Source organism: Colletotrichum spaethianum (assembly GCF_022836535.1).
Source record: "Colletotrichum spaethianum MAFF 239500 DNA, contig13, whole genome shotgun sequence".
NCBI lineage: Eukaryota > Fungi > Ascomycota > Sordariomycetes > Glomerellales > Glomerellaceae > Colletotrichum > Colletotrichum spaethianum.
The window spans coordinates 386,384-413,889 of record NW_026054783.1 but is presented as its reverse complement, the minus strand read 5'-3'; the positions used below and the strand labels follow the sequence as shown (position 1 = coordinate 413,889).

The 27,506-nt window shown below is 57.2% G+C and overlaps 6 protein-coding genes across 6 annotated transcripts; 3 read left to right on the top strand and 3 right to left on the bottom strand.

Moving 5' to 3' along the window:
* Positions 1-5,370: 5,370 nt before the first annotated feature.
* On the top strand, positions 5,371-6,490 carry ColSpa_05784 (uncharacterized protein; the record flags this gene model as incomplete). Its single annotated transcript, XM_049271996.1, is given in 4 exon segments — positions 5,371-5,557; positions 5,714-5,835; positions 5,865-6,251; positions 6,266-6,490. 4 exon segments carry the CDS (start codon positions 5,371-5,373, stop codon positions 6,488-6,490), a joined length of 921 nt encoding a protein of 306 aa, XP_049127953.1.
* Positions 6,491-7,124: 634 nt separating this feature from the next.
* ColSpa_05783 (putative pyrophosphatase/phosphodiesterase) lies at positions 7,125-8,058 on the bottom strand (the record flags this gene model as incomplete). The annotated part of the gene is made up of 2 exons (XM_049271995.1): positions 7,125-7,825; positions 8,019-8,058. The coding sequence occupies 2 exons, from the start codon at positions 8,056-8,058 to the stop codon at positions 7,125-7,127; spliced, it is 741 nt and encodes a 246-aa protein (XP_049127952.1).
* Positions 8,059-9,050: 992 nt separating this feature from the next.
* ColSpa_05781 (protein pyrABCN) lies at positions 9,051-15,857 on the bottom strand (the record flags this gene model as incomplete). The annotated part of the gene is made up of 3 exons (XM_049271993.1): positions 9,051-9,116; positions 9,161-15,189; positions 15,242-15,857. 3 exons carry the CDS (start codon positions 15,855-15,857, stop codon positions 9,051-9,053), a joined length of 6,711 nt encoding a protein of 2,236 aa, XP_049127950.1.
* Positions 10,245-15,668, top strand: ColSpa_05782 (uncharacterized protein; the record flags this gene model as incomplete). The annotated part of the gene is given in 4 exon segments (XM_049271994.1): positions 10,245-10,387; positions 10,405-12,874; positions 12,890-15,019; positions 15,030-15,668. Coding segments are annotated over 4 exon segments (5,382 nt in total).
* A 5,094-nt stretch (positions 15,858-20,951) lies between the features above and the next one.
* ColSpa_05780 (calcium channel YVC1) lies at positions 20,952-24,607 on the top strand (the record flags this gene model as incomplete). The annotated part of the gene is made up of 4 exons (XM_049271992.1): positions 20,952-21,237; positions 21,410-22,655; positions 22,705-22,773; positions 22,822-24,607. 4 exons carry the CDS (start codon positions 20,952-20,954, stop codon positions 24,605-24,607), a joined length of 3,387 nt encoding a protein of 1,128 aa, XP_049127949.1.
* Positions 24,608-25,300: 693 nt separating this feature from the next.
* Positions 25,301-25,639, bottom strand: ColSpa_05779 (uncharacterized protein; the record flags this gene model as incomplete). The annotated part of the gene is made up of 2 exons (XM_049271991.1): positions 25,301-25,454; positions 25,608-25,639. 2 exons carry the CDS (start codon positions 25,637-25,639, stop codon positions 25,301-25,303), a joined length of 186 nt encoding a protein of 61 aa, XP_049127948.1.
* Positions 25,640-27,506: the final 1,867 nt, after the last annotated feature.

The following is a 27,506-nucleotide window of genomic DNA, read 5'->3' as shown; positions in this document are numbered from 1 at the left end:
TGCCATATCATGCGCATACTGTGAGACTCCGGCAAATGCCGTGCAGAGAGTAAGTGTGTTGCACAACTCCTGGAAAAGTCGTTGCTAGCAGCATCGGCCATTAGCCACAAACCCTTTGTTCGATCCTGGGGAGAGAGTTCTGGGCCTCGGCCGGACCTGTAGGATAATGCACCCCAACGCAAAATGGGAATTTCGGCCCAACTCTGTGCTTTTCGAAGCGTCGTTTAAGTCCGGCAACGTCGAGCTGCTGCCAAGTCTGGACCTCCGATTCGATTTCATGGTGGCTGCCGCTTGCGGCTTGCGGATACAACGCAAAACCGCAACGGAAGGTGAACATGTTGTCGTCGCGTTCTGCGAGCTACTGCAAAGCTTCGGTTTTGCTCACGGGCAGCCGAAAGACAAGACGGACAGATGGGGAAGCTCACGGCCTTGGACCCTGAAAGGGCGATGGGTGACGTGGTGGGCAAGGGGTGGCAGGGGATTGTGTACCCTTTAGAGGGGGTCCAACGCAGGAGCTGCGAGATGCACAGAGCGTCGTCCTACGAGTGCTGGCACACCCGGCCACACGCCAGGGCTCACGGTCGCGGTCAAGGTCACGCCCACGGCCAGGACAACCAGGCTGCACTGTCAATTCAGGACTCTTAGCTGTCGAAGGAGCAAGGCAGCGAAATTTGCTTGGTGGGGATGGGAAAAGGCTGTGCGTGTAAGACGTGCATCCGTGGATCAGTTCAGGCCGCCGGGGGTTCGAGGGTGTTGGGACGAAGGAATAGGAGATGATCTGACGTATGGCGCAGTGTCGATGGGCCACGACAGGGAGCGGGTTAATGCAGAGACGCGGAGCGCGTTATGCAAACTGGCGGTTGGCTCTGGCGCTAGCAGAAGCTTCCAAGGCTGGGCCGAAACACTTGTGGTCGGGATATGCTGTGGTTCAGTGGTTCCATCGTTGGAGTAGCCCGCGGGTCGTTATGCACTGCTGGCAAGCGGTCGTGGAGCCAGAGTTCGCGGTGCTGCACGTTTGTTGTGCTCGCGCGCGAGGTTGGATGGATGGTGTGCTTCGGATTCTGCATGTGGTTGCACTTCCATGACGCCGGTTGCGGCCAAGTCAGGTACGAATACATGAGAGGAGGCGTGCGGGATCAAGGTTAGGTTGGGTTGGCTGCTGAGATCGAGATATCCGCAGACTGAGGCCGAAGCGGACCGCGATGCGAGGGCAAGCAGGTAGCAGAGTCGTGCAGCCTGGGCATGCACGAGGACGTATCAACCAAGCACCGCGATTTGTCAAATCGTCCTCGACTCGGCAACGTGTTCGTAACAGCACGACTATTGACTGAGCGGTGTAGGCGAGTTCTAGGCATGCCTGGACCAGTGACGGTTGTGGCCGTGATTGCAGGCTGCGAGTGTCGATGCCAAATCATGGGACAAAGAGAAGACAGCAAAGACAAGGAGACCGGACGACATAAACCAGAACCGAAACAGGCACAGGAGGAACGATGCGGTTCGAGGTCGACCCAGTCGAGAGGATCGTCGATACATTGCGGTTCGCAGCGGCTCCCTCCTTGGAGCGAGTCTCTTCCAACTCGCTCCACCCACACCCTCTTGTCGGGACTCTGGGGTAGAGAACAAAGGGCAAGCCTAGAGGCGGCCCTGGGAATGCCTACTGGACTGTCGAAGGTGCAAATCCTGAGCGTGGTTCCCAAGGAGGAAGGAAAAATCTGCCATTTGGCGTGGTCGTGGCTGAGTTAGTGTGTTTCTAGACGCCAATAGCACTAGGGGTCTCAGCGTGCGGCATAATGGCGGACCACGACTGGTGTCAATGTCAAAGGTCGACAGACAAGGGTCGCCTTTGGAGAGGTGGTACCGTAGTGAGGTGGTTCTGCACAGGTTTATGGGATCGTCCGGGCGGGCGGGCAGACGGGCGGCTTGGAAGTGCACAGTGGTATCGATTCCGAGGATGGGTACCCGCCAGACATGCAGTCGTTTGTTATGTAGCTTGGTCCCATGGCGAGATGTGGGATGGTGACTGTGGTTGAACAGCTGTACATAGAGCAATGGAACGGGCCTTGCGACCGCCTCGCGCTGATGATATCCATCAGACCCCAACGGGTGGCGTGCGGTGAAGAAATGCCGCCTGTTCCATGCCATGCCCGTCATCAGATGTCGTGGTTTGTCGTTGGACAATGGAAAAGGGAAAAGAGATCCATCTGCGAAAGTGACAGGTCACAGAAAGGAGTCCCCGAAATGTGAGGAGCCAAGTACTGGGGCAGGTACCTGGCAGGTTCCCACCCACAGCTCCTCCGTGATCTTCTGGCGACGGGAGTCTGATGCGGCCGAGCTGCCTCTGGAAGAGGTGGAACAGCTGGGAAGGAAGCGGTACGTACCTCCATCGAGGCGAGGCGAGGCAAGACAAGAAAGACCTCGAGTTTCTGGAACTGAGCATTGGACTAAACTGCACCATTCAGGCTCCAGCTCAGCCCAGGTTTCTGCGGACCACTGTCCCCACCGTCCCCACTGGACGAACACCTTTTGTCACCCAAATTAGCAGCCGTCGAGTCTGTCGTCACGGTGAGCAGCAAAACAGGAGCCGGGTTGGCCCAGGCCAGCGCTCAGGGACCAGGAGAACACGACACCGAGGGGAGGCGACGCATCACAAAAACCCTACACTACCCAACTGTCTAGACGAGCCAGGCAACATGTGTGAGCGATAGTCATTGGGGCCGCATCAGGGTTTGCTTGGCCTTCCCGTATCCATGTGGCCCATCGGGAAACACCACCAGTCAGGATGCAACGGATGCCCATTGCACCATCTGATCGGCCATCCGTGTGACGAAGCCCGCCGTTCCTGGATGTGCATGGTAAAACACAGCTGGGCGCCCTCTTGCATCTTAGTACCCTCTCTTGGTTGTCTTGTCTTTTCCCCGATTCGACCTCTGCTCGGATAGGTAACGAGGCACGGGGGAGCTGCCCGCTACCCGCTGCCCACACCACACCACACCACACCACCTCTGGCTTGACGTGGAGGCCGCGCCGAACGGGGCCTTTGGATTCGGCGAAGGACAGAGAGGAGCGGGGGGGAGCGAGAGTGGGAGTGAGATGGGACGAGATGGGACGGCAGCAGTATCATTGGCATTGACACTGGAACTGGCACTGGCACTGGTACCGCCGTCGGCAGAATGGCTGGAACTGGCGTGGTTGATGAGGGGGGGGAGGATGCCAACCAGGCCAAGTGCCGCTCACGCCTCCGGCGCAGTCCAACGTCATCCTGCCATGTATTGGCACATTCGGTGGTGAGGCATTACCATTACCTGGGGTGTGTTATGATCCGAGGTCAGGGAACAAGCCAGAAAGCAGGAGGGCATCGACAGGACCATCGCTGCCCCAGTATCAGGTACGGGCGTGCGGGCCTGACGCGGGTGTTTCGTCTACAATGGGCAACTGGAAACAAATCTGCCAGTTCAACGCAGGAATTCAGGAAGCCCGAGGCTGGGATGCTAGTCTGCTGTTGCGTCAGCCATCGTCACAGCATGCAAGACTTGTTGTTGTCGGTGGCCGGTTCGCGAAAGGTTGATGGAGCGGAACGACCGTAGAGTGCTCGTGGGGTGTTTTGTCAGTGGGTAAGGCAACCTGTGCGAGAACGGGTGTGGTTGCTGTCAGAGAGTGAGATGTTGTCTCGCACTGGTCGTTGTGCTGTCTGACTCCAAGCTGCGGATGTGAGCGGGTGTGTGAGTTTGGTGGTTTCTTCCAACGTTTCTTTTCTGCCGAGAACCCGCATGTTTACTCTGGCCATGACCGGATGATTCGATTCGAGAGAAATATGCAGACATGGCATGCAGGAGACGGGCAGCCGGCACCGCACCGCGTATTCGGAGTAGGTACGGTGCGGTGCGGTGCGTGTGTGGCCATTTTGGCAGCATTTTGGCCGCTTTGTTTTGTGCCCGTATTCCCAATTTTTCGTCTGCTTTCTCCCCCGTCTCCCACCCCCGTCCATGGCATGGTCCCCCTTGCCCTCGTTCTTGCAGATACGCTAAAGAGCCGAGCAAAGAAAAGAGGGACCCTTGGCTTCCATTGCTGGGGCATCCACCCGTTTCCCTTGCCATTGTATCCGCACCACAGTGCCATATTGCCCCCCATGTTGCTATTCCTCTCTCTCATCCTTACCTGCGGATGACCGCCATTTTGCCATCGGTGTTGTGGGAAACTCCAATGTTTTTTTGTTTCATTTTATTTGCCTCGCCTTGGTGCAACAGGGATGACGGCAAAGAGGCAAAGAGGAGGATGCGATGCCCGCTCAGATAGTACGCTAAAAAAAAATTCCCAGAGAAACGGGGTCTGAAAGCCTGCCGGCAATGGCAGGGAGTCTGTGAGAGAGAGAGAGAAAGAGAGAGAGAGAAAGAGAGAGAGAGAAAGAGAGAGAGAGAGAGAGAGAGAGAGAGAGAGAGAGAAAGGGACGTGGAACTGGAAGGACTGGAAGGTACTTCGTGGGTACATGCCGGTCGGGTGTTCTGGGGGCAGAGGAGGCTTGGGGGGCTTTGGGCTTGGGCACCTCTCTCCACCGAACAACAATCAGCGCTGCTGCCCGCTGTCCGCCCGCCGCAGCATCGCATCAACACGGACCATTTCCCACCTCCATCCACCCCAAGTCGAATTCGGCCGTCTCTTTGGGGGATCCAGCACCAGCGTCAGGTCGCCAGCGCCGTCAGGTTCCGTCCATGTACCAGGCTTTCCCGGTCCAGCCCACTTGAGTGCATCGCCCACCGCCGGAATACCCTCCCAGTTTCCCAGAGTCCAGCTCCAGCTCACAGCTTCCCGCCCTTTGCGACTCGTTTCTTTTCCCGCCAGCCTAGCCCAGCCCGACCCGGACTCAGCCTTACTTGCGCTGTGTGAATGAACACCCCCCTGCATAACTAATGGATACACTCCTTGCGTACATACGAGCAACTGTGCCTTCTCCATCCTCAACCCCTTTCGATTGTGTCTACTTCCACCACACCTTGCAATACCCATCCTCCATCCACTACATATACCGCCCCGACCTCCCTCCTCCGAGCTTGGTCTCCCCTCTTGCCCTTCCCAATCACTTGTCCAACCCGCGTTGCGTGATACCGTCCATCCGTCCCCTTACGACTGAGTACGAGTTACTGCCTTAGCCACACACCCACAAGATACGCTTTGTACGAACATGAGCAGCACCCCCTACTGCTCAGGACCGAGGACAGGAAGAGTTGGCTTTTACGACGTTCACCGCCCACGACTGCTACGATCCACGAACAGATAATCCCGTTCCAACGCACACCCCGACGCAACTGCCGCGTAACAACATTCCAACCCAACAGCCGGGCGAACCAAGACCAGAGACAAAGAAACATGGGCAACATGGCGAGACAGGTCCAGAACCACTCCGACTACTCGGACGACGAGTACGGAGCCGAGGACGCCTTCTTCACCTACCGACCCCTCTCCAACCTTCCGACCCCGCCACCTTCTTCCAGAAATTCTTCCGCCCACCAGAGCCCGAAAACGGCATTGGAAGACGGAGAGGTGCTGCACGAGAAATTCCTTGGTACGTACAGAACGATTACGTGACGAGGAGACGGAGAGACCTCCACCACCCATCGGCGCAGATGGTGCGATTGGGGGAGGGAGGGGAAACTACTCCAGAGTCTCTAATGCAACATATCATATGCAATGTAATGCTAACATGTTCACCCGCCTGCAGGCCCCGCCATCCACCTCGTCAACCTCGTTCCCACGTCAGCTTCCCTCACGACCCCCTCGGTGCCCCTCGTGCAGGCCATGCTGAGCCGGTCCGGCCTGCCGCTCGAGACCATTGCCCTGGCCGTGTGCATCCTCGACTCGCTCAACTCCAGATTCGCCCTGAGCTGGCGCCTGCAGTGCCCCCTGCTCGTCGAGGGCGCCCTCCCCTCCAACAAACGCCATACCTTCGGCCACAGCCCCTCCTCGACCGCCGGCGCCAGCAGCAGCTGCACATCGACTCGGTCCAGCCCGAGGTCATCATCCTCGCCGCGCTCGTCATCGCCGCCAAGTTCACCGACGACTGCCACGACTCGACGCAGTACTACTGCGCCAACTGGGGCAAGGACATTTGGTCGTGCGAGCAGGTCAACGTGACGGAGCGCTGCATCTGCGAGAACCTCAACTACCGCATCAAGCCCCTGGTCGACGACGATGACCTGCTCGCCGACACCATGGTCGACATGCAGCTGGCCGCCCGCCACTACGACTCGTCCAGCCCCGTGCAGCCCACGAGATGGGACACAGCAAGAGCAAGAGCATGACCATTGGTACCGCCGTCGTCGGCCTGGGCCTGCAGCTCACGCCCCTCGACACGCCCAAGTCCGAGCCCGACTCTTTTGGCGATGATGTGCGCACGGCCCTCGAGAAGACGTCCTTTGCCGGCGACTACATGTCCCTGGCCTTCCCCGGCAACAGCGTGGTCCTGCCTCCTGTTGGCGAGGAGCTTGACGTCCAGTGAAGAAGATGAAATAAAAAAGTAAAAAGGCAAAGAAATCCCAGCGAGCGAGCGTTTTTGTTTGTTTTCCACCAACGTTTGATTTGCATACCCTCGTGGGAGGACCCTCGAGGGGAGGACATACGGTTCAACGGTACACATCTGCATGAGCTTCTTCCTCCACCGGCTTGTATGGGTGGGGAGGGAGCACCACCTCTTTTTTTCTTTCTTCTTTCTCAACGGACTCAAACATCTTGTCGTTTTAGGATACCAACCTCGGCCTCGACCAGGCTTGACGGATATGCATCTTGTAATTTTTCTTGGGCGGACTAGGGGGGGCTTGGCTGGCGTACAAGGTGACGGGTTCCTCCAGGGGTTGGGCGAGGCATCTGGGATTGGGACATTGGGAGTCATCGCTGTTAAACATACCCTATTCGGTAATGCAGTCTTGGGAAAAGACATCATTGAGTTCCACACTCCAGACTTTTGCTCCCTTTGCGATGATCTACTATGGTGATGTGTTGCTGAGGGAAGTAGAAAGCCGTCACTAACACGGCCTGACGAGGTAGCGGGATCTACTTGATGCAAATGTTCCCAAACCAAGACTCCTGGCAACGCCGAACACGAAGCCGCCGCCCCGGCTCAGGGGCTCAGGGGCTTAGGGGCTCAGCCTGTTGATGGTCCACTTGTCGTCCCCGTCGCCCTCGGCCTTGTCGTAGACGAACCGGTCGTGCAGACGGTTCTCCCTGCCCTGCCAGAACTCGACCCTCTCCGGCACGATGCGCAGGCCGCCCCAGAACTCGGGCACGGGGATCCTCTCCTGGTCGCGGAACCGCTCCTCGGCCTCGCGGACCCAGCCCTCGAGCTGCGCGCGCCCGTCGTCGGCGCCGGGCCGCGGCTCCAGCACCTGGCTCTGCCGGCTCGCCCACGCGCCGAGCCGGCTGCCGCGCACGCGCGTGTCAAAGTAGACCTGGCTCTCCTCGGGGCTCAGGCGGCTCGCGACGCCCTCGACGCGCACCTGCCGCTGCAGCGCCTCCCACCAAAACGTCAGGCTCGCGTGCGGGTTGGTCGCCAGGTCCGCCGCCTTGCGCGACGTGCCAAGGTTCGTGTACACGACGAAGCCGCCCCGCGCGTCGAGCTCCTTGAGGTACACCATGCGCGCCGACACGCGGCCCGACGGCAGCGACGCCGTCGACAGCGTGCACGTCTCCGGGTGCGCGACCGCGTGCGACTCCTGCGCCGCCGTGAACCACGTGTGGAACTGGGGGATCGGCGACGACGGGTGCAGCGACGCCCGCGAGAGCGACGACAGCGTGAACTGGTCCGCCCGCGTGTTTTGCGCCGAGCCGGCGGGCGCGACTGGCCAGAGGGTTAGCTGGGCGGTGGAAGTGGTTTGGGCTGGGGGGGGTGAGAAGTGGTGTAAGAGTGGGTGTGATAATGGGTGTTAGGATGAGGAGGTATGAAGGTCGCGGGTGGTAATGATACATCCTCACTTAAGCAAGACTCCGGCCCCGACCTCGCAGCGGGTGGCTGACTAGCACGCCAGACTTACAAATGAGCTTCTCGCCTTCGGGAGGCGGGTGAAGAGCCATCCTGAGCGATCTCGATAACTTGAGTGCTAGGCCGGGTCTCATAAGACTTGCTTGCTTTGTGCAGAGCTCCGAAGTCTACAAAGCTCACAGTTAGCCCAACCCCCGTCCAGTTGGCAACATGATGCCAAAACTCGCAGTCCCAGTGCTTACAATGTGTGCGAGCGATTGGACGTGGACGTCTTCGCGGGTCGCGTTGTAGTTGCGGCGAGAATAAGGGAAAGAAACGAGAAAAGTGAGGTGATTTCTCCAACACGGGGAGTGTTTATGTCATGATCCCACGACTCTCATGATGCTTTTGGAGAAATGAGGGGCACAAAAGACTCGAATGGAAGACGCAGCGACCCCACATTCCAGGTGCAGAATGTTCCACTCGTTCCACGGTGCGGTGCAGCGCAGGACTTCGGATGGAAGCACGCGGTTCAGATGCGGAGCCCAGCTGCGGCGCAGGGGCCAGCCCGGCTCCCAGGGACCCCTCGGATCGGAACCGGTTTGGGATGCTTGCAGCCGTTTGATGACTACACATTACACTGGAAACCAAACGCACAACACGAAACACACACATACACGCAATACACGGAACAGATTGACGCAACAGACCAAACAAACGTATTTCATTCCGTACGTACGACGGGGGTATCATATCGTAAACGTCATTCAGCTACGCAAGATACGCAACGTACGCAACAAAACGCACGCAACGCACGAGACGCACTGCCCAAACATGTAAACCTAAATAAACCCAAACATAACCCTCTTAACGCCGCGTGATGGCGCGAGCCATGACGTCTGAAGGCGTCTTTATACGCCAGATTTGAGGAATAGTTGCTTCCTACTTTTGTGTGTGTCTCTATACTATAATCCCAAAACCAAAAAAAGCCCGCAAACCAGAAACACCAAAACGGCCCAGTCTTGAGGCTCTAAACTTTTTTGTAATGTGTGCTTTTCTCATATCCCGGTTCCCATACATGTAGGAAAAAAAGAAAAAACCACGTCTATGGTGCCATAACCAACGCAAGCAACGCCATGCGGCAGTACAGACCATATCTCATCTGTGTAACCTGTTAGCAAATCTAGTCGTGTCCGAGGGGGTCAACGGACTTACCTGTCTGAAGTAAGCCGCCCGCTGGTCGGTGTCAACCTCGGGAGCAATCTCCTCGTTCCTGGGAAGAGGGTGCAAGATGCACATATCTCTCTTGGCAGACTTGAGCGTACGGTTGTCGATGCGGTACGAGTTCTTGACCTTCTCGTACTCCTCCACCGACGGGAATCTCTCCTTCTGGACGCGAGTGCAGTAGAGCACGTCGCTGCGGCCGAGGATCTCGGGAGTGAGCTCCTCAGACTCGCACAAGAGCTGTCCAGACTCGACCAAGAACTTGCGCACATCGGCAGGCAACGCAAGGCCCTTGGGAGAGACGAGCTGAACCTGCACGCCGTAGTCACGGAGGAGGTAGATCAGCGAGTGGACGGGACGGCCGTAGAGCAGGTCACCGACGAAGGTGATGGTCAGGCCCTGGACGGTTCCGAGCTCCTCACGGATGGTAAAGAGATCCAGGAAGGCCTGAGTGGGGTGCTCCTTGCTACCGTTGCCGCCGTTGATGACGGGAACGGGAGCGTATCTCTTGGCAATGTCGACGCTGTGCTCGTCAGGGTGGCGGAGAACAACGGCGTCACCGTAGCAGCCAAGGGTGCGGAGGGTGTCCTGGAGAGTCTCGCCCTTCTGGACAGAAGAGTGAGAGGTGGCAATGGCCACGGTGCGGCCACCGAGTCTCTGCATGGCGGCGTCGAAAGAGGCCGAGGTGCGAGTGGACGGCTCGTAGAAGAGGGTGCAGAGGACACGGCCGCGGAGGATGTTCAAGACACCCTCGCGCTGAACGCCAAGACGCATCTGCTGGGCGACGGTGAAGAGGTGGTGCAGATCAGCACGAGTGTACTGGCTGACCGATAACACGCTGTGGTGCTTCCAAGACGAAGGCTGCGACAGCAGGTCCTGAAGCTTGGAGCCGACAATCGGGTGCAGGGGAGCGGGAAGACCAAGGTCTTCGAAACCGCTCATGCTCTTGTTGGGCAGGTAGCCATCGGTAGATCGAAGCTTCGAGGGTCTGGTGCTGTTGAACAACGACGGGCGACGGTCCCTAGGGCTGTCCGGGTGGGTGAGAGACTGAAGCTGGGGCTTGATGGCGGGCGACATGGGCAGAGCGCCGTGGGTCGACATGTCCTTGCCCAAGGCCGGCAGAGGCAGCAGCTCACCGTCCAGGCAGACCGTCTGGTCCTGGAAGGTCACGCGCTGGACGGAGCCCCGCATGGTGCGACCAGCAAAGGGAGACCAGCCGTTGGTGTTGTGGACAGCGTAGGGACGGTCAATCTCAACCTCGACGCTCGTTCCAACCTGCTCGTGCAGCTCAAAGATCTCCTTGGGGTTGTCGTAGAGGCGGTTCTTGATGTCGTCGACGGTCAGCTTGCCCTCAGTCACGGAAGTGAGCAGAAGGGGCAGCGCGTCGGCGATGCCAACGGACGGATCCGCTGTCTTGCCCAGAGAGCTGGCGAGCTGGTACGGCAAGCTACCGATGGAGAAGACGTCAATCGTGCTGAGGTGAGCCCAGAGGGCAGCCTGGTCGGCCTCCGTGGGGAGGAGGGCACAGTCGGGGAAGTCGTTCTGCGAAAGGTAGAGAGAGAAGATGGACACGTCGCAGGTCACCTTCAAGCCCTTGGCCTTGCTGAGGGCAATGAGCTTGATATCGTCCTTGGTGGAGACAGAGGTGACGTGGATTCTGCGGTTGTGCAGGCTGGCCAGGAGCAGGATGGAGGCCAGGTCCGTGAGCTTGGCGTCAGTGACGATAGGCTTGTGCGTGGGCCACTTGTCGAAGTGGGCGGTCACGGCGGCAACCTTGCTGATGTTGCCAGACAGGTGGTTGAAGGGGATGAACAGCGATCCAACCTCACCGGTGACGTGGCTGATCTGGTCAGCGTTGTCAGAGGTGGCAGTGACGGAGAAGTTGTAATCGCAGTATCCGCCCTGCTTGCTGCTCTGCTGGGCGATCTTCAAGGTGATGGCATCCGTGATGGAGCCGGTAACACCGACGGGCATGATGCGGACCATGCTGAAGCCGGCAGAGATCGAGGCCTTGGTCACAGCCTGGAGATCCTTGCTGCCGGCGGTGGCAATGCCGGGAACGAAGGTGGCAACGTTGATCAAGCCAGGCAGAGAGATGGTGCGGTGGCTGGTCTGGAAGTCGCGGCTGCCGACCTCAAGGGCGAAGTGACGGGCGATGGCCTCAACAAGGATCTTGGCGTTCTTGACGTTGGTTACCAGAGGGATCTGGTAGTCAACGGCCATACGTCTGGTTTGGTAACCCTTGCTCATGTAGTTGGCAGGACGACGGTACTTGTTGTTGGAAGGCAAGTTGATGTAAAGATCAATCATGTTCTTGGCCAAGTGCTGCGTCAGGGAGAACTCGGAGCGCTGGTCCTCCTGCTCGTTGGCGAGAACCTCCAGGTACTGAACGGGGATGTTGTGCTCCTGAAGGAAGTCGGCAGTACCCGCGGTGGCGAACAGCTTGTAGCCGAGGCGAGCGAGCTTGTCGATGGCAGGCAGCATCTCCTTCTTGTCCTTGTAGGAGCCGATGGACAGGAGAATGTTGGCTTTGGGGATCTTGAAGCCGGTAGACATCAAAGCCTTGAGGTAGGCCTCGTACTTGTCAACACCGAAGCAAGCGACCTCTCCAGTGGAAGCCATCTCAACACCCAAGACGGGGTCGGCGCCAGAGAGACGCGAGAAACTGAACTGGGGAACCTTGACACCGACGCAGTTGGGGGCGATGGTGGTCGGGGGGTAGGCCTCGAACGGCCGGCCAGTGATGGCCTTGGTGGCCATCTCGATCATGTCGACACCCATGACCTTGGAGACGAAGGGGAAGGATCGGGAGGCACGGACGTTGCACTCAATGACCTTGATGTCGTTGTCCTTGGCAATGAACTGAATGTTGAAAGGACCAGTGACGTTCAGGGCAGCACCAATCTTGCGAGTGGCCTCCTCGATTCTGGCGATGGTCTCGGGCTCCAAATCCTGGGGAGGCAGGATGAGGGTGGCGTCACCGGAGTGGACACCAGCGTTCTCAACATGCTCGGAGATGAAGTGGCCAATGACAACACCGTCCTTGGCAACGGCGTCCATCTCAATTTCCTTGGCATTCTCAATATACTTGGTGATGACGACGGGGTGCTCGCGCGAGACCTCGGCAGCTTGGGCAAGGTAGTTCTCGAGATCCTGTTCAGAGTAGACAGTGTTCATCGCGGCACCCGAGAGGACGTACGAAGGTCGCACCAAGACAGGGTAGGAAACAGCATTGCAGAACTTCTTGGCCTCCTCAAAGCTGGTCAACTCCTTCCAGGTAGGCTGGTCAACACCAATGGTATCCAGCATACGGGAGAACTTGTAACGGTTCTCAGCGTTGTCAATCATCTCGGGGGAGGTACCGAGAATCTTGATGCCGGCGCGGTGCAGCGGCAGAGCGATGTTGTTGGGGGTCTGTCCACCCATGGCACCGAGGACACCGGCAGCGTTCTCCAGCTGGTAGATGTCGAGGATGCTCTCCAGGCTGATAACCTCAAAGTAGAGCTTGTCGGCCTCGTCGTAATCAGTGCTCACGGTCTCAGGGTTGTAGTTGACCATAATGGTCTTGAAGCCATCCTGGCGGAGGGTGCGAATGGCGCGGACGGAGCACCAGTCGAACTCGACAGAGGAACCGATACGGTAGACACCGGAGCCCAAGACCATGATGCCGTGGTCCTCGAAAGACACATCGCTCTCAGTGGCGTTGTAGGTGAGGTACAGGTAGTTGGTGTGAGCAGGGAACTCGGCAGCGACCGTGTCGATCTGCTTGACAAAAGGCATGATGCTAGCCTCCTGTCTCAGGGTGCGGACGGCAATCTCGTTGGAGCTCCAGAACTTGGCGAGCTGGCGGTCAGAGAAACCGAGTCTCTTGGCCTGCAGGAGGATGTCGGGAGACTTGGAGATGTCGCTGGTAGTGTAGTTGGACATCTTCTTGGCGAAGTCACTCAAGCCCTTGAGCTTGTTGAGGAACCACTTGTCGATCTTGGTGAGCTCCCAGATCTTCTCGACGGTGTAGCCAGAGTGCATGGCGTTGGCGATGGCGAACAGACGCTGGTCGGAAGGCGTCTGGAGCTCGTCATCGATGGACATCAACGCCTTGGTCTCGTTAAATCCAAGGTTGTGGAAGTCAATGGCACGGATGGCCTTCTGAATGGCTTCCTCGAAGCTTCTGCCGATGCTCATGACCTCACCAACACTCTTCATGGAAGAGCCCAGCTGAGTGGAAACACGGGTGAACTTCTTCAAGTCCCAACGGGGCATCTTGACGACAACGTAGTCGAGCGAGGGCTCGAAGCAGGCGCAAGTGGACTTGGTGACGCTGTTGGCAATGTCCTTGAGGGGGATGCCGAGACCGAGCTTGGCAGCGATGAAGGCCAAGGGGTATCCAGTAGCCTTGGAAGCAAGGGCAGAGGATCTGGACAATCTGGCGTTGACCTCGATAATGCAGTACTCCCTGGAGAAGGGGTTCAGGGCATACTGAATGTTGCACTCTCCGACAACGCCCAAGTGGCGGATAACGTTGACAGCCGTAGTACGAAGCATGTTGTAGTCTTCGTCAGACAAGGTCTGAGAGGGAGCAACAACGATGGAGTCACCAGTGTGAATACCGAGAGGGTCAAAGTTCTCCATATTGCACACCGTGATGCAGTTGTCCTGGGCATCACGAACGACCTCGTACTCAATCTCCTTCCAGCCCTTCATACTGCGCTCGATGAGCACCTGAGGGCTGGCAGCGAAGGCCTTGTTGCAGAGGTCGAGCAGCTCGGCCTCGTTGTTGGCGAAGCCACTGCCAAGACCACCAAGAGCGTAGGCAGCTCTGACAATGACGGGGAAGCCAATGTCCTTGACGCAGGACATGGCCTCGTCAACGTTGCTGGCAGAGGCAGACTTGGCGCACTTCTCGCCGATGGAGTCCATGCTGCGGGCGAAGAGCTCGCGGTCTTCGGTGGTGATGATGGTATCAATGGGGGTACCCAGGACCTTGACGCCGAGCTCCTCGAACTCGTCCTTGAGCTGGATACCGACCTGCAGAGCGGTCTGTCCACCGAATGTGACATAGATGGCATCAGGTCTCTCGTACTGGATGACCTTGCGGACGAATTCGGCGTTGACCGGGAGGAAGTACACCTTGTCGGCGAGACCCTTGGACGTCTGGATGGTAGCAATGTTGGGGTTGATGAGGACAGTGTAGATGCCCTCCTCTTTCAGGGCCTTGATGGCCTGAGAGCCGGAGTAGTCGAACTCTCCAGCCTGTCCGATGCTGAGACCACCACTGCCCAGGATGAGCACCTTGCGGGGGTGGACGCGGGGGTGGAGACGCTCGTTCTCCTCGATGGTGCCACCGGGGAAGCTGACGGGGGCGTTGAGCAGCTTGGGATCGGCGGCGCAGTTCTGGATGGTGCTGATGAAGACATCGAAGAGGTACTCGGTGTCGCGAGGTCCAGGTGTGCTCTCGGGGTGGAACTGCACACTGAAGTAGGGCTTAGACAGGTGGGCAATACCCTCGTTGCTGCCGTCGTTGGCGTTCACGAAGAGCTCCCTCCAGTCGGCAGTCAGGGACTTGGAGTCGACGGCGAAGCCGTGGTTCTGGGAGGTGATGTGGCACTTTCCGGAGATCATGCTCGTGCACGGGATGTTGTGGCCTCTGTTGCCGAACTTCATCTTCTCGGTCTTGGCCCCCGAGGCGCGGGCGAGCAGCTGGTGGCCCAAGCAAATACCAAAGACCGGGGTCTTGGTCTTGTCCATGGCAGCCTGGATGTTCTTGACGGTGGTCTCGAGCATGGCCGGGTCACCAGGGCCGTTGGAGAGGAAGAGACCGTCGTACTCCTCGCCGGCCTGCTTCACCAGGTCGTGATCCCAGGGGCAGACCAAGACTTCAACACCACGCTTCAGGAAGCATCTCAACTGGTTGTACTTCATACCAACATCCAGACACAGCACACGGATGGGCCTGCCGGACGGGTGCTTCTTTACGGCGACGCTCGAGGGAGGCTTGTACAGCTTGGGGGCCTTGATGGACACTAAAATAGAGGATGAGCAAAGGCCGGACCAGGGAATATCGGCAAGACTCACCCTCAGCTACGAGGTTCTTTTCATTGGGGTTCACCCAGTCTACTGTCTGGAAGTCGTCAAGGGAGAACGAGGCAACACCATTAACGTGGCCGTTGGCGGTGCCGTTAGTGAGGGTCTTCTTCTGCAGCAACAAACGGCCGAGGGTGCTGCCCTGAGACCTCAGACGCTTGGTAAGGGCTCTGGTATCGACGCCGTAGATGGCAGGGACGCCCTGCTCCTTGAGCCAGGTGCCGAGAGAGGACTCGGCCAAGAAGTGGGAGTAGTCCTCGCCCGAGTACGAGTGGGCGACGAGACCGGCGATGTGGATCTGCGAGGACTCGAAATGGGCGGGCAGGTCACCCAGGAGCTCGTCGACGGTCTCGCGCGAGGGCACACCGTAGTTACCGACCAGAGGGAAGGTGATGACGAGAATCTGGCCACGGTATGAAGGGTCTGTCACCGACTCGGGATACCCCACCATTCCGGTCTGGAAAACAAGCTCTCCGGCGATGCTCTTCTGAGCACCGAAGCTGTACCCCTGGTAGACGGAGCCATCCGGCATCTCGAGAGCCATGAGGCCCTCGTCATCGGAGCCGACGATGCGGGCCGCAGCCGGGGGGTAGACGGTGGCTACCATTGTCGTTTGTGAGGAGGGTGATGCGGGGCAAACGACGGGTGAAAAAACTCTCGATGGGGGGGAAGGGCCGAGGAGAGTTAAGCAGCAACGAAAAAAATAGAAGTGCTAGAGAAAAGTGGCAGCGGCGAGCTCGTCAGAAGAGTCTCGTAGATTGGTTCGGGAGCTTCCCAGCGATCATCTGCCACGATAGATCTTCGGGAAGTTATGTGAGATTCTAGACAACCATAGTCGAAGGAAGAAAAGAGGAAAAAGAGAGAAGGAAGAGCGGACGAGTGAATCGGCAGGGTCTTGGAGTTTTACCTTACTCAGAGAAAAAAAAAATTCGTCTGGTCCCCCTCCATGCCGTCCACTGTTCCTCCCTTGGGTAGAGGCACGTAGCGTGGATTGACCAATTATACAGGCAAGATCCCTGGGCGGTGGAGAACCGGCTGCGTTGACACAGATCTGCAACTGCAATAAGCGGCTTGTAACTCACTGAAGGAGCAGGCGGTGAAGCTAAACAGGTCTAGCGACATCAAGGAAGTGGGCAGAAAGGGGGCAGAAAGTATGTGACATTGCCGCTTCTAGCCATAGGCGGGGGATTTTGCCAGGAGCCCCGCGTCGCCCAGTGGTCCAGATGGCTGAGCTTGCAGAATTTGTTCGTCCTGTCCCTGCAGAAATTTCTTTCCAGAAGCTTAACCCAGCGTGTCTACTGAAGAGAGATAGAGCCCTTTTTTTTCTTCTTTCTTTCTGCCAGTGGCTGGCCTGCCACGATGGCCGGCGACGAGTGGACCGCCTGCGAGCCGATCGCTCTCACGGTCGAGTCACGATCATGATCTGGTCTGGAATGCAGGTGGGTTGACGATGCTTTTGGTCTTGGAGTAAAGATGTGAGTCTGGTGCGTTCTTTGTGGTATTGGGGCTTCTGGAGCCAAGTCTGTCACTGTCATGTTGATGCTGGTAGCATTGTAGGAAACCTTTTTTCTTATAGTCAAGTGCAAGCTCAGGATCCCAAGTGATGACATTCAACTGAGAGCGAGATGTTTACCTGCGCCCACCGATTAAGGTGATGGTTGTTTTTCACCTTTGCATCGCCGATGCCGGGACAGGTAATTTTGGTGGGGCATTCCTAATAGTTCGGGGCGTGAAAAGCCGGGGCAACGGCAACCAAATCAACTTATTGGCAATGGAATGCTGCGGTGCACCGCCGACCAGTCTGCCCTACGATACCTCTAACCCATGTTGATCCAGTATTCCTGGATTTTTGTGAGTCTTATTGGTGGCATGGTAAGTTTCGGCCCTTTCTCCATCCCTCTCTTTTCTCATTCTTGTTTTTTATTCTGTTTTTTATTCTCACTCTTTCCCCATTCGTTTCTCTCTCTACCTGTTAGTCTAAATTGTGATGGACATGGGCCTCCAGAGACCTTCAAACTTTTCCGTCCGAGCATGGTAAGCCTCCATCAAACGTCAACGCTGTAGGAACTCTTGGCATCTCGGATTAAGGTAATAGGCATCATGGTGCGAGTCGGCACGTGCCAGCCTATCCGTGTTTCTCGTTTCTCGGTTGGAATGAGAGATCTCAGCTAGGTGATGAAGAAGGACAATCAGTGTGGCAGCTCGGTTGGAATAGAGACAGGTCAAGTGACAGAAGCTGACATTCCGCATGACGTGTATAGCGGGATGAAGCTTAGGTGAGAAGTCAGCACCCAGCCATCGCAGGCGCCTCTTTGGCTCGGAGCTTGCCAGCCACAACAGTTTTTTTTTCTTTCCATCTCTGCAGGGCTGCTTCCCTGCAAACCAGGACAACACATTGGTCTTGGAAGAGACTTTTTCGACTGGAGCTCAATGGCTTGGCCAACCAGAGAGATAGCGCCTCAAGGGGCACGCACGACTTGACTCGTGAGGCTCGTGAGATGGCGGGAATCTGGGAAATTTCCTGGTTGCCCAGCATCTCGTTTTGCTGCCGCCATGTGCGCCGCTGTGGAACACACAGAGTTCACGATGCCCGGCTTGGACTGGTGGGTAGGTAGACTCCTGCCACACCTTGCCCACTTGAGATCCGAATCGACGTAAATCGCCGATGGTCATTGTGTTTGGCGATGTAACCTAGGCATGACAGGCGTCTCCTGTGATTCCGTGCATCGTTTGATTAAAACACGCACATGAGGGTCTCGCCAACTCGGCGGCAGGCCCCGTTGCGGCGTTGCCTCCACCGACGACATGTCAACACCAGCCATGAACACTCGGCAGGGCAGTAGACTGACTGCATTGACGCGTTCGTTGCTGGCCCGGACACGGTGGCCTGGGGGCTTCGGGAACCAAAGCAGCGTAGACCAGAAACAGCACCCTCTTCGCCATCTGGAGGGGGAACTGGAGAAGTATACGACGATGGTGCGCAAGCCACACCCGACCAGGAGCAGCAGAATCCCGGCGGTGTCCCCCCAAATGCAGTGTCGCACCGCGACCAAGAACAGGTGCCATCTGTGCATCCGTGTGTGTGGGATGCCAATGGGCGGTGACGGCGCTCCCTGGCCAATCAGGGCAGCCAACGGCTCAATGAGCTTGGTGTTCGGTGTGGGGGTTCGAAAATGGGCATACTACATAATATGATACACTGGAGTCTTGTTTCCAACTCGAGCTGCTGTGTTTGTGACCCGCTGCGACTCTGGGGCTCGGTTTTGAAGTGCCTTGCCGACTCGCCTTTTTTTCTCCTACGAACCGCTGGAACGCTAGGTAGATGGCTAGACAGCCTCAGCCAAGGTGTTTTGGATCCAGGGTGCGGAGTGTGGCGCTATCGCCGCTCATGGCAACGGGGAGACGCAGAGACGGCAGAGACACGGAGGAACATGGACAGACAATCGACCCATGAAAAAAAGGGCCCAGGCCAGCGCCGGCATCATGTCAAGTGACGACGTGCGGCCGCGGATACAGCTCAGCTGCCCACGCTGCAAGACGAATTTTGACGCTGACATTGGTTGGGAAAAGCTCTCGGGGCCGTTGGAGCTGCTGCTGCTGCTCGCTTGCCTCGGGTTCTTGTCGTTGTCGTTGCATGCTCGCTCTGGGCTCGCCTTGCTCGGTGATAGCCTCGCTGCAAATGCTCTTCTCTGCACCGCGAAAACCCACACAGCCCAGTCAGTCGTCGGCGACACCAACCCGTACGCAGGCCTTGGTCCGTGTCTGTGTCTGTGTCCCGTCTCTTTTTGGCAATGTCTGAGGGGGATGGCGACCCCTCCCCTCCACGTCCGTCCTCAACTCCTTTTCTCCCTCGTCCTCTAGTGTACGAGGGGTCATGCGGATGCATGTCTCGCCCGTTTTTCGTCTGACGTCGTGGATCTTGACTCTTTCGTTCGTGTATGCGTGGTATGTGCGTTTCTTTGCAGAAGCGACCATTAATTGACTTTGCTATCATGCCTCTCGGTCTTCCCACCACCCCGTCCTGTTTGCCCTCTCCAAGCGAACCATGTCCATATATTGTGGCGGGACTGATGCTATGAATACCTACAGAAAGTCACTCCTGGCGGGTTACGTACTGCTCACTCCTACATTGTACATGGTCCGACGGTCTAGCCTCAAAAGATGGATCGGCTTCCAGGGTAGCGAACAATGTCGACACAGGCATGGAGCTCCCCCGGGCCTTTTTTTTATTGTGTCATTTCGCAGAGCGGACTGGCCCCAGTTGCGGTGCGTGGGTTGGCAAAGATTTCCCAGGCCGAGCACTCTCGCTGGGCTGCAGCACCGGGGGAGGAACCACTGGCGGCGCATTTCGCTGGCGCTGGAACCACTTTTTAGAGGCCAACTCCAAAGGCTCCAAAACTGCCCACGCCCACCAAGGATCTCGCGCTAGCCCATCCTGAATCTCGACGCAGGCTGGGCGACGTTGGATCTTGGATGCGCATTGCGCAGAGTCGCACTCTCGTTTTTTGTTTTTTATTTGTTTTATTTTTTGCAGTCGGTCCCTGCAAGCCCACCTATCGAGAGACCAGGACCACGATATTTTCGCGACCAGAGAGAACTCCACTTGGCTCCAATGGCGCGCCGCGTCTCCCTGCCCCCCCGTTTCTGAACTGTGTGAAAGGCGTGTGCAGTGTCACTCCCTCACCATCATCCGCCCCCAAGCTGATGGGGTCCGTCTCTGAGTCGGGGAGCTCGTCGTGGAGGGTGAGGACTGGTCTTGTATGGCGCCCCTCAGACTCCTTATCGCAGGCCATCCCGTCCAACACAGCCGTCACCGACTCTTTTGTCGTCATGATGGAACGCAGCATCATTGCCGCTCTGATTTCTTGCAGTTGCACCTGGGGTGCATCACACACCTACATACGCCTATATACATGCGTAGGTACATACATACGTACATTGGTAGATGCGATATCGACACCCGCTACTCGCCCGGCCCTTGCCCGCTGGTCTGATCCAGCCCCGTTCTGTCTTGCCTGTGCACTTGCCTTGCCTTGCCTCGCCTTGCCTTGCCTTCCCGTCCCCCTACCGGCGTCGACTGCCTCATGCAGTATCTCTCGCCTTTTAGCACTCTACTTGTCCGCCTACGCTAAAAACTCGCATCTTCCTCGTCGAATCTCGATCCGCGCTCCACGCGCCTGTTGCTTGCCGTGGTCTCTTCCTAACATTTCACCATGCAGTAGTCTCCCCTTCATTCTGTTTCTATCTTCCTTGTAACCGTCCTTTCTCTCCTTTTCTTTCCAGCATTGTTGGTCTCATCCCGGCCCAAACAGATACCTTGACCGGCTTCCCCACAAAACGCTGCATCGATTTCTTCGTCTCGACCACGGGGAACCCTACACCAGCCTGCCGACCTTTACCTGTTCGGCCTGGACTAGGACTTTCTTATTTACTATTGTTGTCGGCCGACTCGTCCTGCCCCGACCTCACCTCCTTACCTTTATCCTCCTCGCCTCTCCTTGGCCTGGTGTTGCTTCTCCAACCCTTCCATTACTCCATCTCTTTCGCGTACCACGACAACCAACTCGAGACGACGCCTACCTGAACGCGAAACCCCCTGCCCACTTCGCGCCCTTTCGACTTGTCCCTTGCTGCTCCTCTATGGCGCCGTAAGACGTGATAGTACTAGGAGGCGGGCTGCATCTCTCATTTCGACTGGACAATGTTTTCCTCTCTGCTGCGACCCAAGCAGAGCAATCGCAGCCGTCGCGTCGACCGTTTTCACGATAGGCAATCGCCTTCCCCTGGCCCGGCCTATCGCCACTATGTCGGCGAACCCCCGAGACGCGCAAGCGGAGACTTCACCGAGGGCGAAGATGACGAAGACGAAGAAGACGAGGAAGAAGACGGCCTAGGCCAGTCTGGGGACGACCCCGAAAACATAGACGACGAGGATCATACCCACCGCTCCATGCCAGTTCTTCCTCTTTTCTCGGAGACATATCTCGGTACGCACAACCCGCTTGCCTCCTATGGCTGCCGCCATGGTTGCATAGGCAAGAGCTGACTGTGGTTCCTCAGACTCCCTACCCATATACAGCATAACCCACGCGATTCGTATCATCGTCCAGGCCCGAACCGAAACGACGTTAACATGGGACCAAATACGCTCCCCCCAAGTATCCCAGTTCCTGGTCAAGCCCATGCAGCAGCAGATCAGGACCCAGCAGTTCAACCGCGCCACCCTATACTGTCTCATGGCTAACTGTCTGCAATTCAACAAAGAGGGCCAGATGTACCCGGGCAACGCTGGAATAAGTTATACGAGGGCTCTGGTCTGCGAACTCCTCGCCCTCAAGCTCCTAAAGGAGTACAACACCCGCGAGCTCATTGACGCCCTCTCGTACGACTTCTACCCTCTCCAGGGGCTGCCTGGCGCCCAGCCGGCGAACGCGACCAAGGCAGACCCGAGAAACAAAGCGCGCCTCACCGCGGCACGAACCTCCACCCTCGAAGTGGCTATTCGCGCCTCCGCCAAGCACTTCCTGGCTCATCCTTTGGTCGTGCAACAACTCGAGGCCATCTGGAACGGTGCCATTAGCTTCTACTCGTCCGCGGACAGTTTGCACCGCGAGCCCCCACCTACGCCCACTGGCATCAAGCCCGATTCGAGAACACCGCTGCTGGGCGGACATCCTCAGAAGGAGGGGCAGCAGCAGTCAGCACCCGGGCGACGGAGTGTCATTCTCTATGATCCCCGGCAGGCGTCCCTGTTCAAGCTGTCGCGTCTCCGCGTGCCGCGCTACAGATTCTTCCTGTCGACACTGTCGCTCCTTGTTCTCATCGGCCTGTTCCTTGCGGTTCTCGCTCAGCGTTCAGCCCGCATTAGCTCGCTGGAGCTGATATTTTGGTTTTGGAGTGCCGGGTTCATGCTGGATGAGCTGGTCGGTTTCAACGAACAAGGGTTTTCGCTCTACATCATGAGCTTCTGGAACGCTTTCGATCTGGGGATACTGCTATTGTTGATCGTCTACTACTTCATGCGCGTCTATGGGGTATTCCTCGTAGACGCAAAGCACTGGAATGACTCTGCATACGATGTTCTCGCGGCGAATGCCATTCTGCTGCTGCCCCGTATCTTCAGTGTGCTGGATCATTACCAGTACTTCTCTCAGCTGCTCATTGCCTTCCGCTTGATGGCGGTTGACCTCGCAGCCGTTTGCATCCTGATTCTTATCTCCTGCAGCGGGTTTTTCGTCTTCTTTACCCTTGCTGACAGCAACAACGATGCGGGCGACATTGCCTTCAGGATCTTCCAGATCTTGATGGGCTTCACTCCAGCCGCTTGGGAGGTCTGGCCAGGGTACAACTGGCTCGAGAGGGGCCTGATGGCCTTTTTCTTGATCATTTGCCACTTCGTCGTAGTGTAAGCCTGTTCCATCTCCTGGAGAAGCTGTTTTTGCTGACCACCGCAGTACCATCCTCATTACGGTCTTGACAAACTCTTTCATGAAGATTGCCTCCAATGCTAGGGAGGAGCATCAGTGAGTTCATCCGGCATTTCTTTGCTGACATTCTGCTCACACCATCAGGTTTCTCTTCGCTATCAACACAATCTCCATGGTCAAGAACGATGCCCTGTTCTCATACGTTGCACCGGGAAACATCTTTGCGTGGCTCCTCATGCCCATGCGATACTGCATGCCCCTGAAACAGTTTGTGAAGCTGAACAGAACCATTATCAAAGCCACGCACTTCCCTCTCCTGTTCATCATCTTCCTGTACGAAAAGTACTGGCTCGCTCCGTCCATGTACGAACCCACGGACCTGGTCGAAAACCATCACCATCACGGAAGGGACAGAACGATCTCCTTCGCAGACCCCGCGAATCGATCTGCTTTATTCAGCCCCAATATCCGGGTCCGCGAAGAATCGGTCACCGGGTACCAGAAGGACCATGCTCTTGAGGAGGTCTTTCGGCGAGGTCCCGGTTTTGCTACGCTGCGCAATCAGCGGCGGAACGAGAGGAAGAAGACCCAGCACGCGGTTCGAAACTGGATGGACCGGAACGACGAAGCCAGCGCTTCTCCTCACCTTTCCCAGTGGCCGACGCTGGACGGCAGCCAGAGCATTCGACCAGATTGGCACAGGAGACTGAGCCTGTCGAGAGAGCTTAGGACGCAACGGTCTCGTCAAATATCGGACGTCAGGTCCGCGGCTAGCGACCCAGCAGATCTCATCTCGCAGCCGGCCATCGGCTCTTTCTTCCGGGGCGTAGCCGCGGCCACCAAAGCCAAAGACGAGGAGAATCAGCAGACGGACGCCGACGGAGATGACGAACTCGTTACAAACGACGAGGAAGAGGAAGAGGACATCGCTACCAACGCAGGCGACAGCCGTCGGGGCCCGGTCATCCATCAAAAGTCGATTGATGACTACTTCAACTCGACGCCTACGACGAATCGATTCGCCCCACCCCCAACATCTTCGTCCCTGGGGTCAAGCGGAAAACCCTCCGTGTCAGCCACTCCTCGCACTGCGCGTCGCATACCTCACAGCCGGACGATGTCGACCAACACTATCCTGTACGCACCGCAGGAGCTGCGACGGCCGGATAGCTCGTCGTCTCATTCGCCCGATCCGCCGCCGACCCGTGCGCGTGTGCAGAACGGTCGTCCTGCGGTGGTTGAACCGGCCCCGGCTAGCGGACACCGCTCTCCGCGCCGACAGACTTACGTGACCAACACGAGACCTCGACCCATCTTGCCACCTCGAGATGCAGTGCAAACCGCGCCGAACCGCGCTGCTCTGGTGGGAATTGACCAGCGATTGCGTCCAAATGCTCTCAGACGGTTGTCTTCGGTTGATATGAGCGTCCTGTCGGACAACATCGTACCTGACGACCCGACTGGGGGTATGCCCTCGAGCTTCCAAACGCAGATGGCCATGGCCCTGATGAAGGATGCACGACTGGGTGGAGCAGGACGGGGTGCGGATACTGGAGACAGCAACCGAATGAGCAAGCTCGTCCTCGCACGGATGAAGACCCTCGAGGAGAGTTTCGCAGACGTTGCCAGGGAGTTGCGCGAGCTCAAGACCACGTCAAACTCGACCGCCCCCACCACCAGGCGCAACTCTTCAGGCGAAGAGCTGCAAAAATTCGCAGGCCTGACGAGCCCAGAAGGTCCACGACAGAAGGACGGCGGTGAGAAACCCAAGATGGTGAGAAGGACGACCGGCAAGCGCCCGGTGAGTCGCAAGAGCATGTTGGACCCCAAGTCGGAGAGGGCAAGAGGCAAGGGCAAGGAGCCGGCGCACTCGTCGGGTGACGAGTCTGACAGTGAGAGCATGGCGCCGACGAAACGAAGCTCGATGTAAAAGGGGGGACGCGGTTTGTGATTTGCTGGGCATTTTCTGGCGCGCTATACCTCGGTCATGGTTGGTGATTAACCGCATCGCATCGTTGGGGCGTTTGGACCCAGGGGGAGTTAACCTCTGGAGTGTTGTCTTTTTGTTGTTTTCATGGTTTTCAAGCATGCCGCATATACATCGTGAGCTGGCCGCGATTTGCATTTGGACATGTGGATGAGAGTAATGACACTTTGGTTTTTCAGGGGGTAAAAAACTGTTCGGACTGATCTGTAGTTCCCATCCCTGCAGATCCTCCAAGTCGCCTGTATTCGTACCTATATATATAAGAAAAGGCCATTCTGTCCAGCCCGGTCTCTCGACGATTGCGAATGTCCTCTTTTGTGAGTGGATGCCTTGAATCCGCGGCGCTGGTCCGCTACCCATTCGCCCCGTGCCCCGTGTAAATCATTATATCGTGTTTCCTGTACCGGACCATCCGCGTCTCGTAACCGTATGGGTATATGTGATTTCTTTGCCGAGGAAGGACGATTCCGAAATTGGTGACGGCAGATTCTTGATGCTTGATGAGAGGTCGTCCGTCCATCCGTCTGTCTGCCTCTTCCCGGTTTTGCAGTAGTAAAGTTTGTAGATTCGGGGTTTTGTTTTTTTTTGCTTTTCCTCGTTTTTTTTTTTTTCGTTTTTTTATTGACGGTGATAAAACTAGATGCCGCCTCCGCTCCTGTCGACGCTGACGTAGTAGGGGTTGCTGGAGCGCTGGTTCTGCTCGTTTGTCCGCCGCGAGATGGCGGTGTATCGGAAGCTGGCGGCGACGGCCGTGACGGCCACCGTCGCGAGGAGGAGGCCGCGGTGGCGGCTGCGGGAACGTTAGCGATTGGAGAGGCCTAGGCGTGACGAACCGTCCAGGAAGATGGGTGGAGACCAAAGATGGAAAGCTTTTGGCATCTGGGGAGGGTGTTGCGAGGCAAGGGAGAGGCGAAGACGGGATGGGGAAGGGGGGTTGACTTACATCGCGGGGCGGATCTGGGGGGCGGCGGCCATGGTTGGCTTTGGTTGCATTATGGACGGTGGTTTATGTTTGGCAGGTTTTGGGTAGTTCACGGTACTTCTACGATATTAAACAGGCGAGATTGACGGGAGTAGCATCGCTGGGGAGGCTGGCGGACGAGGGGAAGGGAGGCGGATGCAGTTAAGTAGATGCTCGACGTCTTCGACACGTTCCACGGTAGGTAGTCCTAGCTCTCCCCCCCCCCAGATCTTCGGGGGCGGCGGCATGTGTGTGTATGTGTGTGTGGAGGAGGGGCAAAACATTATGGTTTTGTTGGGGAAAGACGGGGAAGAGGTCTCTTAGCTTCCAGGCTAGTGGAGGAGGTGGTGGCAGCTCGGATCGGACGATTCGAATCATCATCCAACTATGCAACTTGGCCTCGGCCCACCATTACGCTGCCATGACTAACATGCCAACTATGCACTGGAGAAAGGGCCCAGACGAACTGTGAAGCGAGCAGAGGGACACCCTGGTGAAACTTGAACATGGGACAAGAGCGAACAATTGTCGGGCCAAGGGGTTTTGCTGGGGGAGAAGGGAGTGGAGGGTCTGGAATGCGGACATGGTGACGCGGTACCGAGCTAGGTACTGTACCCCCCAGGTGGCGTTGGCCTTGGCGGGTTGGCGGGATAGGGCACGCGACATGGCTACGAGTTGGGCAGACTAGGCGGGGAAGTGCAAAGGGTATCGAGTGGCTTGAGGGAGGGGGGTTCTGTTCGGAGGAGTGGCGATTGGCCGTGCCGGTCCGCCTGGGAACGCCCTCTGTTTCGCTGTGCGTTCGATACCTTTGTCCTGCGGTGAATTAAGCGGAAATTTTGTGTTGCGGGGGGGTTTTGTCACCCCTCTGATAGTGGGCTTATGGGCTGATGATGGACTGACTGGACGAAGGATGGTTCGGGATGGAGTGCATGCATGCAATGCATTAAGGGTGGACGAGGGAGACGTAGGCTGGCATATGCAGAGGAATGGAGATGGGAGGCGGGGTCGGATGTGCATTCCCTGCTGGGCGATTGCAAAAGGACAGAGAAAGATGGAGACGATAGGTAGCTCGAGGTGTTGGCAAAGGGTGCCTTGAGAGGGCGCCAATCGGTGGCACGTGTATCAAGCTAGGCGCAGGTGCGTATGCGAGTTGTATGCAAGTGTGATGGGGAAGCTTGAGAGCACATGTAGCGACGTGGTGTGGACTGTTGGTTAGAGTTGGGTGAGGTTTCAGCTGACGGGACGGCAGAGGGAGAGGTATCGGGCATGATAGAAACCAAGGTTGGGGGAGCTTGGGCCGGGGTATATGCGGGGGAGCCGGAACGATGGGTAAGGGCTCAAACAACAGGCAAAGGCAGGCTTTTGGGGGCATATGCCATGCTTTCTGTGTGTTCAGTACGACTAGGGTTGGTCTCAGAGGAACCAGACAAGGTACAATTCGGGGTTTATCAATCGACCAGCAATCGAAGGTGATTCGTTTAACCCCGCAGGCCACAGGGGGAGACAGCTGTGCTTTCCGGGAGGGTGCACGGATGAATCAGAGCAGCAGGACCCTTCCAGCAGAACAAGCTTTTCTGGGGGAGCTCCTCAAACAGCCGGAAGTCGAGATCGGTTGAGTCAGAGCCGAACAAGCTTCTGCTCCATGACTGTATGATGACCAAGGTATGATATGAAGCAGGGCGATCAGGGCCCGACAACGTATCAATCTAACGACACTTGCATAGTAGGAACTCTTATCGTGGCACCGCGGACCGTAGGTGGGGCCGGGCTCGGGTATTCCTGCCGACATCTCCACCATCGCCGGATCGGACCGGGGCCGGTGTCGGCTGCATCCGAACCACTTCGCCAGTCGTCTGCTCGTGTCATGGGGCATGATAGCGC